At 41.2% G+C, this 21,244-nt stretch overlaps 1 protein-coding gene across 2 annotated transcripts in view; it reads left to right on the forward strand.

Annotated features, from left to right (window-relative positions):
* The window catches only part of LOC144495941 (desmoplakin-like), a 73,170-nt gene that overhangs the window by 23,002 nt on the left and 28,924 nt on the right, over window positions 1–21,244 (forward strand). For both annotated transcript variants that reach the window (XM_078216817.1, XM_078216816.1), the window contains exons 6-16: window positions 2,464–2,532; window positions 2,624–2,785; window positions 5,466–5,570; window positions 7,835–7,930; window positions 8,612–8,737; window positions 9,398–9,562; window positions 11,433–11,587; window positions 11,696–11,822; window positions 14,091–14,292; window positions 15,276–15,493; window positions 18,657–18,829. In XM_078216817.1, coding sequence (XP_078072943.1) covers window positions 2,464–2,532; window positions 2,624–2,785; window positions 5,466–5,570; window positions 7,835–7,930; window positions 8,612–8,737; window positions 9,398–9,562; window positions 11,433–11,587; window positions 11,696–11,822; window positions 14,091–14,292; window positions 15,276–15,493; window positions 18,657–18,829 — 1,598 coding nt within the window. The remainder of the gene's footprint in view (window positions 1–2,463; window positions 2,533–2,623; window positions 2,786–5,465; window positions 5,571–7,834; window positions 7,931–8,611; window positions 8,738–9,397; window positions 9,563–11,432; window positions 11,588–11,695; window positions 11,823–14,090; window positions 14,293–15,275; window positions 15,494–18,656; window positions 18,830–21,244) is intronic.

Consider the following 21,244-nt stretch of genomic DNA (forward strand, 5'->3'; position numbering starts at 1 on the left):
ATCAACCATGATTGAACGATGGAGCGGACTCGATGGGCCGAGTGGCCTAATTCTGCTCCTATGTCTTATGGTCTAAGCCTATTTGAAAATAAATGGAAGATTACTGCATGGAACTAAAGAAGTGGAAATCCATGGCCTGTATTTTTAGTTACGAGGAAATTCCATTTTTGATTAACTATGTGTGAAACTGCAGATTTATAATTTTTAACATTTTGAAAAGGAGCACAATAATGTAACCAGAAATCGTCTAACAAGTATTAAGCTTATGCCGGAAGCATGTATGAAGAACAGCAAAGTGAGCCAGAAGGGCACATTATAAAATTGAAACTGAAAATGAATGACAAACTTAACACATTATGTCGTGATGTCATATTTTGCTGAGAGTTACAGGCCAGTAAGTGTCTTGCTTCAAGCCATATTGGACTGTTCCAACATGTTTTACTGTGGACTGTGCCACTCCTTGCATAGGAGTCGAGGTGCTGGGTAGTTTTATTCCATATTTCAAAATACAGCTGGATGGACGTTGGGACCAAAGACTTTGGTTTTGTTTTGAGTTGGAAGAGAGAAGGAAACTGATGTTGTCTCTTATTTCAGACAGTATCCCATGGCTAAGCCAGCTGTGAACAGATAGCAAAGATACGCAGCAGATGGTTCACTTCATAGCACAGTTGAGGACAAGGTGGGCTGCAAGTAGTCTCCAAGTAATGTATGAAGGCCATTGTTGTGTTATGAGGACCACTGCCTTTGCAAATAGCTCCATAGTCTTGGAAAGTTAATTGCCAACATTGAGAGAACTGGAATTATTGTTGTAGCCATCATTGAATTTTTATTGCAGGTCCTCTACAATTTTCGAACCTATACCAGGAGCTGACCATCTTAGTAAACAAGTTAAATTTGCAAGATTCTGGTTGATAAATGATACACTGGCCTCTGTTGGTAATTTTTAGTTAAGCACATCTTCTTGGAATCAAAAATGAAAGTGTTTTTCTTTATTCTTGTATGATTGCCCTTCCCTAATTGCTCTTGGGAAGATGGTGAGATGCCTTCTTGAACCATGTGATGTAGGTACACCCACAGTGCTGTTAGGAAGGAGTTCCCAGTGGTTTATGTTTTCCACAATGTATTTTACAGTTTTGAAAAAATAGGCATTTAGCATTACCCTCGGCCAATAATATTTTATGTGTATCTCATAAAATCCATTTTAGTACACTTAGCTGTGCTGTTTTACTGCACAGTGAGCAATGGCTGTGCTGTATAATTAAAACTCATTCACACTAGAAGTAAAGTCTACCTAAATTGCAGAGGTCACAAATATGAGGCATGTTCAGACTTATTTTTCAGTTCTACAGTGACCTAATCAGCGGTCCATAAAGGGGCCACTGCTGGCCCCTGCTTGGGCCCCCTCATTCTTTGGAGGAGCAGCAGGCACATCTAGCTCGCTGCAAATATTATAACGAGGCACAATTTTTATTGACATGCTGACCTGGTTCGGCTATGTACTGGATCCATGCTATTAGTTATGCATCTACAAGCAGAATGAAATGAATTTCAAGTCCACTGTATTTGTAAACTAAGAGTGTGGGCTAATGCATATGCCAAATTTCCCAACGAACAGTTGGCACAATTGCAGCTTAAGATATTAACCTTCAGTTACTACTTGTGCTGCCCTGCAGATGCCAGCTTTACCTTAACAGCTAAAGTTGTAAGGAATTGAAAGATTACTTTTAAAAGCCTCCTTATATTGTAAGCTTTGCGCTAGTGATACTCTCACTTGTGGGTAAGATTTTAACTTTCGCTGCTAGGTGAGAAACTGGTGGCGGCATATAACCCTGTTGCTCAGCCCTTCTTTTTTTGTTTGCCTTTTCCTTTCCAAATGCAGGTATATAACATGTGGCTGATCCTTAATGTTATACTTATTGCCTGCCATTGAAGGTTAAAATCCCCCCTGCCTACCTCTTAGTGTTATGTTCTTGTCCTTGTGCCTGAAATCCAGAAATAACTTTGAGATTCGCTGAAATGTATTATTGGGAGACCCAGATAATACAGTAATGGGGTCTTTTTGATTTGCAGATTGTGGCAAATTCCAACAAGCCTGCTATCTCATTGCAGTGTAATGCAGCTTATTTGTGACCTAATACTTTAAACTTCTGATTGGAGCAAACTGTGCAAGACATGGATATACTGAGCTGGTGTTGTTAGCAAGGATCTTGTGTGAAATAAAAGTTTTGATTAAATTATTTGCTGCTTACTTATTCCAGAATGTGGAGTTAAAGATCACAAGAATCTTGGCTGCTGCTTTAAATGCGTAGTTAGATATAGATTATTTACGCAATTTGCCAAATTGAACATATCTGAATTGCAGAGTCTAACTACCAGTGCCACTTTTCTGATGACATTGAAAATCAAATATCTAATGATGGTTTTACATTCGGAAGTTCTGATTGCTTTGCCTTTATCTCCTAGAAGGGGAACTATTCTGACAGCAGCAGAGAGCACTTGCTATTAGTGGAAAGTCAATACGAAATCATTTTGGTAAGCTGAAGTCTTTGGTAAACCTAAAAGCAGATATTTTTGGTAACCTAATTGAACAAATAACGAGTGTTGATTTTTACACGCATGCCAGAAAGCTTCAGCGGATAGACTTGATCAACTAAAAAAGCTCCAGAACATAATTTCAGCCACAAGCAATGAAATTATGTGGATCAATGACCGTGAAGAAGAAGAACTTGTTCACGATTGGAGTGATAAGAACACAAAGATTGCCGAAAAACAAGAAGCTTTTTCCGTAAGTCTGCATTTGTTGGAATAAAACTCACCCAAGCGGCATTCTGCAGATACAAAGATAGATGTGTAAATTATCTCTGAATCATTCACCACCCCTCCCCCATAAATTGAACCAGCTGGGTTGGGTGAGAGTAGCATGCTGAAGATGGAAATCGATTTTTGCGCGTGTTTCAGCAGTACGCACGTGTGTTGATGCCAGACATTTTGAAAAGATGTACTTGCTAACTGGCTGTCTTCACTGAGCCAGACTCGAACGATGACCAACACTCGTGATTGTGTGATTACAATTACTACTCTTTCCGTCTACTATTTTTACTCCACCTTTTTCGTGCTCTTATCAACACCTTTCCTCACATTTCCTGGCAGTGAAATTTCAAATTATTGGCAAACATAATCCAAAAACCAAGCCTGAGAAAAGGTTTACTTTTAAGTCAAAGTTTTGATGTAGTTTTCAGTCATCATTAACCTCTAATCGCTACTACAGCTTTGGATAAATTTGCAAGCTAGCACTCCCTGCATGAAACCTTGCTTAACAAGGGAAGATTGGATACTGAAGCCAAAACACAAGCTACTCTTTTTTGTTTGCCTTTTCCTTTCCAAATGCAGGTGTATAACATGTGGCTGATCATTAATGTTATACTTACTGCCTGCCATTGAAGGTTAATGACCATTTTTTTTCAAAATCAAAAATTGAAATTGAACCACAAATCGGATGTGTTGCTTTCCTCATCGGTTATGTAGAAAAGTTAGCACAGAAACTGGCCTTTGAACCCTAATAGCCAGTGCTATTGTTTATGTTCCATCTGAGGCACCTCCCACCCTACTTCGTTTAAAGCCAGTCTGCATATCATTCCATACCTTCATGTATTTAACTAGGTTCCCCTAAAAGCATCCATGCTTTCTATCTCACTTACTCCATGGGCTAACAAGTTCTACATTATAATCACTTGGGGTTATGAATTTTCTTAGCCCTTAACTGGATTTATTCGTAATAATTGTATATCTATGGCCCTTAGTTTTGGAAGCCGTATAACTGGAAACATCATCTCTACATCCACCTTGTCACACCCCATCATAACTTTAAAAGCCTAGAGAGAAAAGTCTGTTCAGTCTTTCCTGAAAGTTATAATCTCTCCATTCTAGTATTGTTTTTGCACCTTCTCCATTGCCTCTATATCCTTTATAGAAGATCGGTATGGTCCCCAGTACTTCCAAGTATGGTCTAACCGAGTACTTCTGGATCTGACTGTATATCTGCACTGTCATGGAGTCAGAACCCAAACCAAGAGCACCAACTTGTTAAGATTTACCCCATCGTCAAGTTTGGTGAAAAATCAAACAAGAAATGCCTTTTTACTTGAGGGAATTTTAAATTCTTTAAGGAAAGCCATATGCAAGAAAGTCTGTCTTTTTTTGGTCTCTCATGAATTTGTCCTTTTATTAATTCCTACATTAACATTCTTTTTGAGGCAATTCTACTTGCTTTATCTTCGTGGTTTACGTATTTAGAAATTTTTGCAGAATCACTTAAATTATTTTAGGGGAAAAACATGGTAATAAATATTGTATATTATTTTAATTAACTAAACAATGCATTTCAAGTTATATGTGAAGATATTTTGTTTAATTTTAGTGCCATCTGTGCCTTCAAAAATAGTAAGATTTCAAATAAAATGTCTTAAAAAATGCGACTTGGGGGTTTGGGGTGGAGGTGGTCAGTGTGGATGGATGATTTCCTTGAAAATATCTTTCTTTCTGCACAATTTCTGTAATCTGAAAAAGAATAGAGAGAGGGAATAAAAAGAGAGGGAATATTTCATTTTTGTTTTGTTTTACCTCCCCATATGGAGTTTTTGTAGCATTCACATCCTGTATAATTGACCTGTGGTAATGAATGCAAAATGATATGAATGTCAACAGTAAGCCACTATCAAATGGTTTGGGGGAATTGGACAGGAAATTATAGAAATCAATCAGCAATTTAAAAAAAAGACTCCTGCATTTCACCAACGAGTGGAACATTGAGGCGACAGAGTATGGTGGAGAAGCTCAAATGTTTTCTAAAGGATTATACTTTGTGTTTTGCAAATTTTTAACTCCCTTTGGAATCCATAAGCTAGACAATAAGAATGGCCCTCAATTTTGGAACAAATTGGGCCAGAAAACTGATCCCTGTTTTCTCTGTAAACAGAAGAAATATATTCAAGCCTTGCACCTTTTTGAATTGCTTGGGGAGTCTATAATGCCATCTCGCTTCCTCCATGGCAACATGGAAACATTGAACAAGATAGGAGGAGGCCATTTGGCCCTTCGAGCCTGCTCCATCATTCATTATGATCACGGCTGATTGTCCAACTCAATAGCCCAATCCTACTTTTCTCCCTATAACCTTTGATCCCATTTGCCCCAAGTGCTATATCTAGTGGCCTCTTGAATACATTCAGAGGCAACGCCTCAGCAAATCAGAGTCAACTTTCCAACCAATCAGCACCCTTTTCTCCTCGAGTATAAATTGTTATGAACGTTTGAAATTTGGCATTCTTACATTTGTCCTGATGAATGCAAGACAAAAAGTGTTGTCAACATGTCTCTTCAGCAATATTCAAATTCTCTACTATCAAATGACTGGTTGGTTGTGCGCATCCATGTTTAATTATTTAAATTTTACTTGCTTTTGCTAGGTGATGATGAGCCAGTTGGAAGAAAAAGAAAAGCAGTTAAACAGACTCAAACAAGATGGTGACCAGCTAGTAGCAAATAATCATCCTGCAGCTGACAAGATTGAGGTGGGGCTGCCTGGTTGATCATTCTCTAGGGGCAGTGTAAATCTTGACCAAGCCTTGTCAATCAAGCTTACTGTCAGGTTTAGAGATAAAGGGAAGTGATAGCACTTCTATACATGTGGAGCACAATCACCATTCATTACCTAGGTACCTGTACAAGATGTTAGTGACAATTGCTACAAGCCTAAAAATTTGATTGGGTGCTGCAATTGCATCAAATTCTTTTACTATTTTAATGGATGTGATTAAAATAAATGAATTAATTTCCCAATGGGAAAGAGTTTGATACAAAAGCAGGGCAAAAATAATTGCACAATTCTTGTGTCCTGAATTTGGCACAACACGTTTGTCGCATTTGTTGGATGGAAATTGTGTTGTTTGATTACTCATGAAGGCTTTACCCACTATCCATTTTCCATCTTGTATTATGTTAAATTAAATGTGAAGCTTCATGCTGTCATTTCCTAACTAGAAGTGCCATGTGTATCATCATAGAATCCTACAGTGCAGAAAGAGGCCATTCAGCCCATCGAGTCTGCACCAACCACAATCCCACCCAGGCCCTATCCACATATCCCTACATGTTTACCCACTAACCCCTCTAACCTATGCATCCCGGGACACTAAGGGGCAATTTAGAATGGCCAATCAACCTAGCCCGCACATCTCTGGACTGTGGGAGGAAACCGGAGCACCCGGAGGAAACCCACACAGATACAGGGAGAATGTGCAAACTCCACACAGACAGCGACCCGAGCCGGGATTCGAACCCAGGTCCCTAGAGCTGTGAAGCAGCAGTGCTAACCACTGTGCTACCATGCCGCCTGTGCGAGAAGATCCTAGAAATAAGAACTTAGCATTCATTTTTGCCTGAGGTAAGACCTGTTCCAGTACATGAGCTCTAATATTAAACATTATATTTGAGTCATAGAACCCCTACAGTGCAGAAGGAGGCCATTCGGTCCATCGAGTCTGCGCCAATACCAATCCCACCCAGGCCCTATCCCTATAACCCCACACGTCTACCATCTCCCTGATACTAAGAGGCAATTTAGCATGGCCAATCAACGTAACCAGCATATTTCCAGAGTGTGGCAGGAAACCGGAACACCCGGAGGAAACCCATGCAGTCATGGGAAGAATGTGCAAACTCCACGCAGACTGTCACCCGAGGCCGGAATTGAACCTGGGTCCCTGGAGCTGTGAGACAGCAGTGTTAACCATGGTGCCATCCCGAGTCAGAATGCATGGACCAAAAAAATAATCTTCGTGCTTGTTATTTGAAAAAAATAATCTTCAAGAGAGGCTTCAGCTTGCAATAGAACAGATACAATTGCTGCCTGAAGCCATGATTCAAATATCAACCCCGTTTACTATTTTCAATGTAATTTACAATTAATTTCAACAGAACAAAAGCTGTCAGCCTATAATTGGTGAAATTCCATCTCTTGGGAGTGCAGATATTACTTGCTCTGAAATTTGATATGTAATAACATAGCTGTCCTGGTGGTAATCTTTGTATCATCCTTTTTGCCCTTACGTTTTTTTAAAATCTTGATTTAAAAAGAATTAAACTGGTATTGAATTATCAGTTCACATTTTTCACCAGATATTTGATCTCCTGCGCACTGGATATGTGGAAGTGTTAGCTTCACATTTTTTGGCAATGCCGTCATATAAAAAACTAGCCTAGTTGTTCACTGATTATGAATTTTTTCTCTGTGTAAAAAGCTCCAAAGATTCAAAACCAGCAAGTGTGGAGACATGAATAAAATCAGGAGAGCTGGAAATAAACTGCAGTTTCCCCAACATTGGAAGGAAACTTGTGTAGCTTTATAAAGACACTGACAGTGACATAGAATCCCGACAGTGCAGAAGGAGGCCATTCGGCTCATGAAGTCCGCACCAACCACAATCCCACCCAGTCCCTATCCCCGTAGCCCACATTTTTGCCTTGCAAATTCTCCTTACACTAAGGGTCAATTTACCATGGCCAATCAACCTAACCCGCACATCTTTGTATATGGTGCACATCATTTTTAAAAAACACTATGGTAAAATCTGGCGCGTGTATATATGCATTGTATTTACGACCTTCTGAAATATGCGTTAGGACCCCAGGACTCAAAGCGATATTGAGCATATGTAAGAATAAGTCATATTCATCATAGCAAATTATAGATTTCTATTTCATCACAATCTGATTTTTTTTGCTGAATCTTCAGAAAAATATGAGAGAACATTGTGCACTCTTTTAAAAATTGCAGGCCTACATCGATACTCTACAGACACAATGGAGTTGGATTCTCCAGCTTACCAAGTGCATTGAAGTTCATCTGAAAGAGAATTCCAATTACTTCCAGGTAAACTATCCAGTTCCGCAGATCAGTCAACGTAACTTAAACTTGAAAATGATTTGTGCCCTATTAGCTGGGATACTTGTATGGCTATCTCGTTTCTTGCTTTAACTTCGAAGATTTGTAGTTCTTTTTAATTCATTTGTGGGTCTCGAGCATCACTGGCTTGCCAGCATTTATTGCCCATCCCTAGTTGCCCGAGGGCAATTCGGAGTCAACCGCATTGCTGTGGCTCTGGCATGTAGGCCAGACCAGGTAAAGATGGCAGATTTCCTTCTCTAAAGGACATTAGTGAACCAGATGGGTTTTTCCAACAATCGACAATGGTTTTTCGTGATCATCAGTGGATTCTTAATTTCAGCTCCTTTTTATTGCATTGAAATTCCATCATCTGGCGTAGTGGGATTTGCACCCAGGTCCCCAGAGTTTCTGGATTAATAGTCTCCCTGGCTGGGACAATGAGGTGGAAGAAAGCGAAGGTAATGTTTTAAGAACCACTTTGCCCTGTGGATTTGCACACTCATTCTTTCTAACTGTTACGCCAAGGAAGGAGAACAACAGTTTATGGAAATGTTTAGGTGGTCAAGAGATTCCAATTAATTGGCTAACCTGCACTCTTCGCTATAGGTTTGTGTGATTCTGTTCATGTTCCTATATATTAACTCCCAAGCTCTTTTTGTTTTATAGTTTTTTGAGGATGCTCAAGCAACTGAAAACTCATTGAAGAAAATGCAGGACTCCATAAGAAAGAAATACGTCTGTGATAAGTCAACATCATTGCCACAATTAGAGAAGATGATTGCAGAATCTGAGGTATTTAATAGATAATTTTAAAGTGCAGATTTCCAATGTTAGATGAATTATCAGATATGTTCAGTTTCCTAAAGATCTGACAATTAAGCATTGGGTGTGACTTTCCTGTGCTTTGCCTCAGCGACCTCTCTCCAGGTGTAAAGGAGTGGAGACCTATGTCATCCCCTGCATCTCTGTGTTGCACAGGAGTTCCCATGGGAGAGGGGAGCTGGGTGTCTCTGCCTGGTGTTGTCCAGGAGCAGCAGAATGCCTGAAGGTTGACGATGAGACCTGCAGCTGTATTTTCCTGCTGTTTTCTGGTGCTGGCCTCGCCAGGACACTGGCCTGCACCAGTAAGCCCAGGTCATTAACAGCCTGCAACACCAAATTCAGCCATTGCTCAACTGAACAGTGGTGGATGGTGGCAGGGAAAGAGGTAGTATTTGAAAAATGGGAGCCATTAACTTTATGGACTGTTACTTTTAGGTTTAGGTTTGTTTAACGTATGAAATATTAGCCAGTATTAAGCAAACAAATTGAATGATTTGTATGTACTTGGACTTCCCAATCTCTATGATAATGCAGTGGCACGTTTACAGGAATCCCCAGTGACTTGTTTCTTACTACTTGGCTTTGAGTTTTTCATTTATTGAATATGCTTTCTTTGTTTTATTTTGGCAGAAAGATCAAGAGAAAATCCATGAATACAAAAGACAGGTGTCAAACCTGGTAAACAAATCAAAGAAGATAGTACAGCTGAAACCACGCAACCCCCCTATTAGTACCGATCATCGGGCCCAGAACCAAATCATTCTCAAGGCTCTTTGTGACTACAAACAGGATCAGGTAGAATTTCTGTTGAACATTTTGCGAATGAATCTTGTCATTTCAGTCATTTGTAAAACTTTAAAACAGCCAGTACACAAAGTGGGGTTTTTATTTTAGATAATACTTTATGTATCATTGGACCAATAAAGCATTAGAAGAATATACTTGCTTTATATTCATTGAAATATCATAGAATCCCTACAGTGCAGAAGGAGGTCATTCGGCCCACCGAGTCAGCACCGACCACCGGGCCCTATCCCCATAATCCCATGCATTAATCCTAGCTAGCCTCCCTGACACTAAGGGGCAATTTAGCATAGCCAATCCACCTAACCCGCACATCTTTGGACTGTGGGAGGAAACTGGAACACCCAGAGGAAACCCACGCAGATCCGGGGGGAACGTGCTGACTCCACACAGACAGTGGCCCGAGCCGGGATTCGAACCTGGGATCCTGGCGCTGTGAGTCAGCAGTGCTAACCACTGTGCCACTGGACCATGTTTAATTAATTTAGTTAATTGTAAAATGAGTTTTCAAAAAAATCGATGGTGACACTGGACTAATCAGGTGTCACAATTAATCTTTTTTAGATGTTATGCCGATGTAACCAATCTGCAGATACAAACCAACAAAGCTCTTTGTGACATTAAAAAATGTTCGTTAAGTCTGAGATCACACCTGTGCTAAAATTAGTGTCGATTTGAAGGAGTTGTGCCAAGGTTTTAGCATAAACCTGATCTGACAGGAGTCAGACTTTAGTGAATGATAATAGTGGGCTTGTGCAGCAAAATTTATAAAATTCATTCTGCTAAGTTTAGGTTCTGTCCGTTGTTTTTTTGCTCTATGTAACATTGAGTTGCAGTACATTTTTTTGTACTGTAACTTTTTAACTTCCAAGCAGTTTGAATAAGCAATTGTAATAAAACTACGTTGAAGTTTTCTTTAAAATCCAAATTGAATAAGCCAGTAATTCAAATTAAGCAATTTTAAAAGAACAGAAATTGACTGCACTGGTACTTTATATGTTAGTGATTGAGAACAATTTGAGACTGTGAATTCAAAGTATTGCCTAGGGCAGCACGGTGGCACAGTGGTTAGCACTGCTGCCTCACAGCGCCAGGGACCCGGCTTCGATTCCCGGCTTGGGTCACGGTCTGTGTGGAGTTTGCACATTCTCCCTGTGTGTGCGTGGGTTTCCCCCAGGTGCTCCGGTTTCCTCCCACAGTCCAAAGATGTGCGAGTTGGGTGGATTGGCTATGATAAATTGTCTGTTTAGTGTCAGGGAGATTAGCAGGGTAAATACATGTGGTTACAGGGATAGGGCCTGGGTGGGATCATTGTCGGTGCAGGCTCGATGGGCCAAATGGCCTTCATCTGCATTGTAGGGATTCTATGAAACTTTTTACTGAATATTGAAGTGTTGCCTGATTTAAGTAAAAGTTTTCTAGTTTACTGGAATCAAGTTTAAGTTTATTTATTAGTGTCACAAGTAGGCTTACATTAACACTGCAATGAAGTTACTGTGAAAATCCTCAAGGTGCCACACTCCGGCGCCTGTTCGGGTACACTGAGGGAGAGTTTAGCATGGCCAATGCATCTAACCAGCACGTCTTTCAGACTGTGGGAGGAAACGGAAGCACCCGGAAGAAACCCATGCAGATGCTGGGAGAAGGTACAGACTCTGCACAGATAGTGACACAAGCCGAGAATCAAACTCAGGTCCCTGGCGCTGTGAGGCAGCAGTGCTAGCCACTGTGCCACCCCACAATGTACTAAATAGTGACAAAATTGACTTAATTGTACATTCATTGAGAAGCTATAATATGCTTTTGAATAATTTTGCTACAATTCTAATATATTAATTCTCCTTTCATTTTTATTTTTCAGCGGGTTGTCCATAGGGGCAATGAATGTATTTTGTTGGACAACTCACAACGCAGCAAATGGAGGGTGATAGGACCTGGTGGAATGGAAATGATGGTTCCATCTGTTTGTCTTCTCATCCCACCTCCAAATCCTGGCGCAGTTGATCTTGCAAACAAGTACGAAGTTCCGTCTTTTGTTCCGTACTTTGTTATTTAAGGTTATAAATACAATTCAGATGCTTTGTTGATTATTAAATGGGGCTTTATTTTGTTCTTTGAAATCAGAATTGATCAATACTATGAGGCTATCCTTGCTCTGTGGAATCAATTGTACATTAACATGAAGAGTTTGGTATCTTGGCAATACTGCATGATGGATGTCGAAAAGATACGCAGTTGGACCATATCAGTGGTAAGGGACTTTCAGAATAAATTTTTGTGTGTTCTTGAAATCCCAGCTGTTTGGTTTGGGGGGACGGGGTGGGGTTCGTAATAGCAAATGAGGCATATAATACTGATATCAAAAATGCATGCCACTTCAGTACTGCATTGGTTAATTGAGAGACTGAAGTCCCACATTACCAATGTGCAACACTTCTATTGGGGACAAACATATTTCTTAAGATGAAACAAGGAAAGACCAATGCTTGGATTTTGCTGTAGTTATGATGGAAAAGCTGTCAACATTCGCCATCATTGTCTCGATGAAACTGGCAGCAACGTTTGGAGTCCAGGTGACCGCAGGGTAAATTCAAAGGTTGTGGTCAGGTTATCCACCTCCATAAGATGCACTATAGAGGTTCCTACAGAATGCAATCTCTATTGTAATTATGGTGAAAACTTCCTCTTCTACACTGTTAGTCTTGCTGTAAAACCCTTATAAAGTTGCACTTTGTTGAATGAGGTGTAATTGGGTTTTTAACTTGATAATTGCTGCTGTCTTCCCTTGCTACCCCTAAAAAGCCGATTTTATATTGGTGGGATATCTAATTTCTTCACCATGATAGCAAAAGATTCACATTTTCTTAAAAACAAAATGGTTTTTTTGCAGTCTGTTTATTTTAGCTTCTATCCGAATACAGTCATATGATTTTTGTACCTGAACATTTAAATGAATACAGGAAGACTTTAAGTTTTATTGGTTGCTTACCTGCTTGCTGACATCACTGCTGCTGCATGGAAAAATATCTTTTTGACTTGACGTCAGATTTAAATGGCCACTGGAAAAGGGGAAATTCCCACTCCCAGGATCATTATGACTCTATAGAGGCAGGAACAATTTTGTCTTTTAAAAAGCATTTAGACAATTACATGGGTAAGATGGGTATAGAGGGATATGGGCCAAGTATGGGTAATTGGGACTAGTTTAGGGGTTTAAAAAAAAAGGGTGGCATGGACAAGTTGGGCTGAAGAGCCTGTTTCCATGCTGTAAACCTCTATGACCCTATGACTCTATTAGATCTTTGTGGGCCGCTTTCTTCTGAGATCAGTGCTTTCCCTTGCTTTGCTTTCCCTTGCTTTGCTACTGACCATAAAATCCAGGCTAATGACCTGTCCTGCTGTGGTAAACCATCTGTCGCTGTTAACTTGTGGATTAGCCTGTAGTGTGAAATGTGCCTGCTCTCCGTCAATACCACGGGACTTAAAAGATTAGCAAAATTAATGTAAAATTTTAAAAATGAGAAGAAAAATTTTTTAATTCATATTTTCCGTCGATTCAACGTTGGGAGCTATTGGAGAATTTTTTGTCCCCCTCCAGTGAGGAGTCACTCCTTGCAGAAGTGTGCATCAGAAACTTGAGATTATGGCCTGAATTTTTACTTCCATGTCAGAAGCGCACAGTTGGGACAATTCCCATCTCTGCAAACTCGACTTGGGAGAAAGTGCCCCATAAGTTGGGTTTTTGGTGGTGGTATTCCTTGGGAGTAAGGCTTGGCAACCCTCGAGTACAGGGGGTGTCGGGTGTGGAAGTGGGCTGGGTAGGAAGCTGGCATCAGTACTCCAGTATTGTGTTGGCGTTTTTAAAACAACACAATTAAAATGAAACATCCACCCCACATGGCCAATCCATGATAACCCATCTACTCCATCCACCTCATGGCCCCTCGTACTCTCCATGCCAAGTTATGCCCCTCAGCTCATTTCCAAGAGTTTTTATAGCCCTAATGCCAAAAGTACCAACTCATGCGAACACATTCCTACCCACCCACCATCCTTTGCCCCTGCGCTTACCATGGCAACGCATTCAGTATCAACCACGGGTAGACTTCTGGACAGTAAGAGTTTTAACAACACCAGGTTAAAGTCCAACAGGTTTATTTGGTAGACTTCTAGAGCCATGCTGATGCGACTGGACGCAGTTGTTAATTTGTATGGACAGCTGCCTCCGCAAAATGCACCTGCATGAAATGTGATCCATTCCAATTCCTGTCATCGCAAGAATGACTGGTGTAGGACTGGAGTGGGACTTCTGCTTTTTGGCACCTCCGTCATTTTTACAACTGAGAGGTTCCCCATCATTGTGAAAATCCGGGCCTATGTTACACCTGCTTTTTCCATCATTAATTATAATGGTGGGAAAATCTCTCACAGCTCACCCCCAGGGAGCTGATGGGACCTTCTAGGGAATTAAAGTAACAAAAACATTATCCCTTGCAAGTAATCTTTCTTTTGATTTCAGTTACGGACAATGTCTCGTGAGGATTATGAGCTTGTCATAAGAAACCTGGAAAAGAACTTTAAAACTTTCCAGATGTACAGTAAGGATTCACAATACTTTACTGATGCAGATAAAGGAAAATTGGAATCTGATTTTGGTTCAAGCAAGAAACATTACGTAAACTTGGTGACTGTTTTGGAGGATGAAAGAATTCACAGACAGGGTTTGTAATATTTACTATTATGTTTCCTTAAAGAGCTGTACAATTTATCAATATAATGAGAATATTCTAAGGGCGACATAGTGGCAATGGTTAGCACTGCTGCCTCAGCGGCAAGGACCTAGGTTCGATCCCAGCTGTGGGTAACCATCTGTGTGGAGTTTGCACATTCTCCCTGTGTCTGCGTTGGGTTTCCTCCGGGTGCCCCGGTTTCCTCCCACAGTCCAAAGATGTGCAGGTTAGGTGAATCGGCCATGCCGAATTGGCCCTCAGTGTCAAAGACTGTGTAGGTTAGATGGATTAGCCATGGTAGATGCACGGGGTTATGAGGGGAGGGCCTGGGTGAGATGCTCTTTTGGAGAGTTGGTGCAGACCCAATGGGCCAGATGGCCTATTTCTGCACTGTAGGAATTCTATGCTTGTATGGTAAAGGAAAATGTTGGGCCCATTAAGATGGATGAAAGTGAGACTATAATCGCGCAATCAGGAAGCGAAAGACTTGTTAAAAGGATAATTTGTATTTTATTTAACATTAGAAGAAGACAACATACCAGGGGTACAAGGGACATACTCAAACTCTCACGCTCTCCCTCACGGTCTCCCTATCATGATATCATGATTATCTTAATAAAACAGCAGAATAACTACATGGTTAAAAATGGAATTGAATGAAATAATGGTAAGAATAGATTAATTAATTGAATACCATACAAGAGGGTTCTTTGGTGTTAATGGAATTGAATGAATCACCTATGGAATTCAGCTAGACAGATTATGCAATTATATTGTAAGTTTACATTCATATTTCAGAACTTTAACTGTTTCTATATTTGGGGTGGAGTGTTGAGAAAAATGTTGCATTACTTCTTTGTGGATAGTGTGTGTTTCACGAAACTGAGGATCCATGATGAAGCAAATTCTGTATGGTCTCCATAAGAGTTATTGGTTTTTCTAATCCTAAGCTTTTATGTTGTCTTGAAATACAGTTCCAGTAACATTAGCACCACAACAATCAATGCCACCGCAACAACCAATGCCACCGCAACAACCAATACCACCAAAGGTTGACATGAGTTTCCAACAAGAACTTCAGAAGATACGTCGCCGTTTAGAACAGAATGAGTATAAAATGATGGAAAAAATACATCTCCTCATTGATTCTAATGCACATGTGGACTTTGTGCAAAGGATGTCTGAGTTGGAGGTTAGCATGAAGTATCCGCAACCTGAAATATTAACTTTGAAATTTTAAGTTAATAGCAGTTATTTTTAATGTTTGTTTTCTGTTACCGGTGGTAGATTTTATAAATATATACCAATTGTTTCATGAAATCTGTTGATATGTGTGGAAAAGTAGCTCAGAAATGATCACTACACAGCTAACTGAATTAAAGATTATTTGGGAGTGTGACTTGTTTCATTCAAGAACTTGAATCCCAGAGCTTTAAGGAATGTTTTAATCTTTAGTCTAACAAGTGCCTGGAAAGTGACAATGGCACTCAAAAATCTCTTACTTAATGTTTCTGGTTTTATTAACTTGGGTAAGTTCACCAAATGGATATGTTATCCTTAAGGAGTATTTAAAACAAGAAGGAAAAGACAAAAGGTGGGGGTCATGTCACCCACCTCCCCCCCCCCCCCCCCCCTTCCCAGGCCTGTTTTCCAGTGGTGAAGGTCGCCTGCCATTGGCAAGCTTAAATACCAGTCCCACCAATGTCTATGGTGGCCAGCACCGGGGAACCTGCTGCCGGGAGGAGTTGCCATCAGCAGCAGGACAGGAAAACTCGCCAGCAGGAAGGGCTGGAAAATTCTGCCGAAAGAAATGATGGAAGATAATAAAACGGAAATAGAAAGCTCTTCTTTAGGAGCGGCTCAGTAGTTAGCACTGCTGCCTCACAGCATCAGGGACCCAGGTTCAATTCCTGGCTTGGGTCACTGTCTGTGCGGAGTCTGCATGTTCTCCCTGTGTCTGCGTGGGTTTCCTTTGGGTGCTCCGGTTTCCTCCCACAGTCCAAACATGTGTGGGTTAGGTGGACTGGCCATGCTAAATTGCCCCTTAGTGTCATGGGGCCTAGCTAGGGTAAATGCATGGGGTTGTGGGGATAGGCGTGGGTGAGATCGTGGTCGGTGCAGACTCGATGGGCCAAGTGGCCTCCTTTTGTACTGTGGGATTCTATGTTCATCATTGAATCAGAGATGTTCATAATGTTGCATCATTGCAATGTAATGCTATATTTCTCCTAACATGAATATGAAATGAAAAGTTTTTTTTTGCATTTACAAAATCCAAAAGGGGCTGGAATCCTCTTCTAAACTAACAAGAAAATTTTCCTCTGTGCTTTGGGGGTAAATAACTTGCTCAGTAGAGCACATAGGAAGAAAATTGGACAGTTAGGAAGATCTCCTATTTTCTTTCCCTTTTATTTTAAACAGCAGGTAAATTAGGCAGGCTGTACTTACGCATACGTCATTGCCTGACCCTGCCTAATTTGCACTTATGCACTTTTACCAGTTGGTAATTTGCATCCAAGCACAACAACTGAAAATCTGCAACTCCAGCTGCATTATTAAAAAACTGTCTTTTAATCTCTGAAACCCCAACCCAGACTAAATGGGATGAAGGCTTCCTTTCTCCAGGTGCAGAGGTCTATGTGAAATGGTTTTTGTCAGTCTGAAGCAATGCAGGCCTCCTACAGCAGAAACCACCTCTATTCAACACCAACTTTCAGTCTCAAAGTGGAAAATAGAAGTACGTTAGTGAGGCTATGTGGGTACTTCTCTCTAGACCCAAGGTATGCTGAGGCGGAGCAGAAGGATCTTTGTGCTGGAGGTGGCTGCATTCAACCACAGACGGGCTGATGAGAATGCTTTGAAATTGGATTCTTCAATTATTAGCATTTCTAACAAGTTATTTTTACTTTACCTGGCGTTTTGTTGGAGTTCATTGTTGGCGGCACGGTAGCACAGTGGTTAGCGCTGCTGCTTCACAGCTCCAGGGACCTGGTTTCGATTCCCGGCTTGGGTCACTGTCTCTGTGAAGTTTGCACTTTCTCCTCGTGTCTGCGTGGGTTTCCTCCAGGTGCTCCGGTTTCCTCCCACAGTCCAAAGATGTGCTGGTTAGGCCATGCTAAAATTGCCCTTAGTGTCCTGAGATGCGTGGGTTAGAGGGATTAGTGGCTAAATATGTAGGGATATGGGGTAGGGCTTGGGTGGGATTGTGGTCGGTGCAGACTCGATGGGCCGAATGGCCTCTTTCTGTACTGTAGGGATTCTATGATTTCTATGATTTCGAAATAGTTTGAACCTTATCAATATCTAACAATACTCAGAAACCCAAGGCTAGATATTCTGTTTTCAAATTACTGGATAGAGAAATCATAAGCTGGGCAATTTCTGGTATATGCCCAAGAATGTCAAAGGAGGATTTCATAGCATAGGTGTGCAAAATAGGAAAGTGCTCAGTTAAACAATGCTTATCAGGATGGGTATAAAATTCACAAAGTGAACTCATTGGGCAGAATTTTCCAATTTCTTTTTTAAAAAGTGTTGTCTCAGATAGGAAAAGCAAGCTTCCCTGCTGCTCTGCCGGCCTTTTCCGCTGTGTTTTTCAACTCTTTAGGGAAAAGAAATGGAATGGGCGGATTCCACGATGTCACACAGGTGGGGTGGGCTTGCCAGAAAATTAGGTTTCTGTAAGTTGAAAGGGCACCTCTCCATCCTGTAGTGCTCAGTCACTGCCAGGCATCACCTTCTCCTCCCGGGGTCTGTACTTACCTGCTTGCCGCCAGTGGGTTCCGTTCGCCAGTTCCCCGTTTTTACAATGTCTATTGTAAACCTTGCTAGTGTGACGGGAATTCCCTATGTAAGGAGGTGATACAGCAGGGAGCCCCGCTACGTATTTGGTAATATATCATAAAGAGGTTCTCGTCATTGCATGGTGGGAACCCTGTTACTCACCGGGGGTGGGGAAAGGGGGGTTGTGGAGACAATGGAATGGGGAAATCTGACTGGCCTGAAATCCACTTTGGGACTCGACCTCGATTCTCTGCCCCCTATCTTATTCCCCGGTAGAAACAGAAACAGAAATCCCCACCATTACCTCCACCATTCTTTGCCCCTTTATCACAAAATAATGTTAGGCATTAGTGCGTGAAAATTAAGTAATGGATTATTTTGCTGGTTGGTTAATCTTTATGTGCTATTTTTTAGGAATAGTGCTTTTATCAGGTTTCTGTATTACGTTTGAAAGCTGTCCTGAATTTTTGAATGTTAATTTTGTGTTTAACTTCAAGTTTTATTGAAAGAAATGTTGAATGTTGCCATTTTGTTTCTGTGCTCATTTATCTTTTTTCTTCACTTTTCTTCAGTTTGCACAGGATGAGCTGAATACAATTGATGATGACTTTGTCAGCCTGCAGAATAGGTGGTATAAATCAACCACTGTGCCAAATGAGTCCAGAACATTCTTCGAAACAGAATTTGGCCTGATAGGCCAAAGACTGAAGAATGGCAGTGATTTTTCTTCTGCTTATTTAGAAAGGTGAGAGAGAGATGAAAACTATAAATTTAAGTAATCTGAATGAAACATCAGCGGATTCTCTGCATGTACAAGTGTACTTTGGGATAGTATAAATGTGTAAAATGTAAAGGCTGATGTCAGGTGGGAAAAACAGCATTGAAAGCAATGGTGGCTTTCTCTGCCATATAATCTGGGACGTAGAAAAATAAAACTTGCAGTTACAGGTACCACGAAGTATTGCTGGCAGGCAGCCTCTAATTCGGCCTTCCTGCCATCAAATCAGACTGAGTGATCTGGGCGTCATTTTTAAAGGTGGTCCCCAGTGCACAGCTAGCAAACCAGGAAACAACCTTCACTCAGGTGTGCACCCCTGGCACTACGTGGGCATCAAGCTGATACTACCCTGGCATGACCCACTTTCCTTTTGAGACTGTCGTGCTTCATGTTCTTTTTGACAACATGACACAGTGGATGGACTTTTTGGATGTGGAGGATGGTTCTGGTTTATGGGCCTGATAATTACATGTTAATTTATTATAATGAGGTTTCCGATGTTCAACTTCGAGAAATGTGACCCATCACTGAGGGGAGAAGGGGACAATTGTTCCTGTTTTGACATTGTTGTGAAATGCAACTTTGGCCTTCTTGCGATATTTTCTGCTCCTGTCACCAAACCCATCCGTTGTGAACAGGAGCAGAAAATCTTGGCCATTGTATATTTCCACACTGTTCCTCCTTGGTAGAATCCCTACAGTGCAGAAGGAGGCCATTTGGCCCATTGAGCCTGCACCAACAACAATCCCACCTAGACCCTATCTCTATAACCTCATGTAATTACCATGCGAGCCCCTCCGGACACTAAGGGGCAATTTAGCATGGCCAATCTACCTAACCCGCACATCTTTTACACCCTGAATAAACCCATGCAGTAAGAGTTTTAACAACACCAGGTTAAAGTCCAACAGGTTTATTTAGTAGCAAATTTGGTAGCAAATGGTATTTGCTACCAAATAAACCTGTTGGACTTTAACCTGGTGTTGTTAAAACTCTTGCTGTGTTCACCCCAGTCCAACGCTGACATCTCCACATCATAAACCCATGCAGACATGGGGAGAAAGTGCAAACTCCACACATTCACCTGAGACCGGAATTGAACCCGGGTCCTTGGTACCGTGAAGCAGCAGTGGTAACCGCGGTGTCACGGTATATTAACAATCATTCTTCACAAAGATAATCCCACAATGGAACAAGCTGTCAAAAGAAATAGTCACATCCCCATTACTTATTTTTGGATATTAGAAATTACAGTTTGCGGGGAGGAAAAGCAGCTGTTTTTTTTTAAAGGAAGCATTTTGAGCGATCTATGGGAAGCTGGTAGCCAGATTACATAATCCGTGACAAGTCTCCCTTTGTTCTTTCATGGGATGCCAGCATTTGTTGCACGTGCCTAATTGCTCTGGAGAAGGTACTGGTGATTTACCTTCTCGAATTGCTGCAGTCCATACGCTGGAGATACAATCTTAGTGTCATTTCGTAAGAGTTCCAGAGTTTTGACCCAGCAACAGTAAAGGAACAGTGATACAGTTCCATCTCAGGATACCATGTACTTGGCGAGGAACTTAACAGGTGGTAGTATTCCAATGCTTTGCTACCCTTGCCCTTCTATGTTGTAGTGCTCATGGGTTTGGAAGGGGCTATTGAAGGAGTCTTGGTGAGTTAATGCAGTGCATCTTGTAGTTGCTACACACTGCTGCCACTGCGTCATTGGTGGAGGGAATGAATGTTTGGTCTGGGGGTGATGTGCAGATAAAGCAAGCTGCTTTGTTTTGGATTGTTTTGAGCTTCTTGAGTGTTGTTGGAGCTGTACTCATTCAGGCATATGGAGAGTATGCCATCACACTCCTGATTTGTGCTTTGTGGACTGGAAGTGTTCCTTGCCTTAGAACTCACAGCATCTGACCTGCTCTTGTAGCCACAATATTTATATGGTTAGTCTGGTTAAGTTTCTGGTCAATGGTAATTCCCAGGTTGTTGATAGGGGATTTAGTGATAGTAATACCATCGAATGGTATGGGGTGATGGTTAGATTCTCTCTTGTTGGAGATGGTCGTTGCATGGTGCTTATGTGGCATGAATCACTTGACACTTAGTGGCTCAAGTCTGAGTGTTGTCCAGGTCTTGCTGCAGATGGACCACACACTGCTTCAGTATCTGAGGTGTTGCAAATGAAGCTAAATGTTATGCAATCATCTGGACAGAAGATCATTGAAGCAGCTGAAGACGGTTGGGCCTAGGACATTACCCTGAGAAAATCTTGCAATGATATCCTGGGATTGAGAGGATTGGCCTTCTACAACAATTACCATCTCAGTGAAGTGGAAGATTTTCCCAGTGATTCCCATTGACTTAAATTTTGCCAGGACTTCTTGAGTCACT

The sequence above is a fragment of the Mustelus asterias genome, chromosome 7 (assembly GCF_964213995.1).
Source record: "Mustelus asterias chromosome 7, sMusAst1.hap1.1, whole genome shotgun sequence".
NCBI classification, from domain to species: domain Eukaryota; kingdom Metazoa; phylum Chordata; class Chondrichthyes; order Carcharhiniformes; family Triakidae; genus Mustelus; species Mustelus asterias.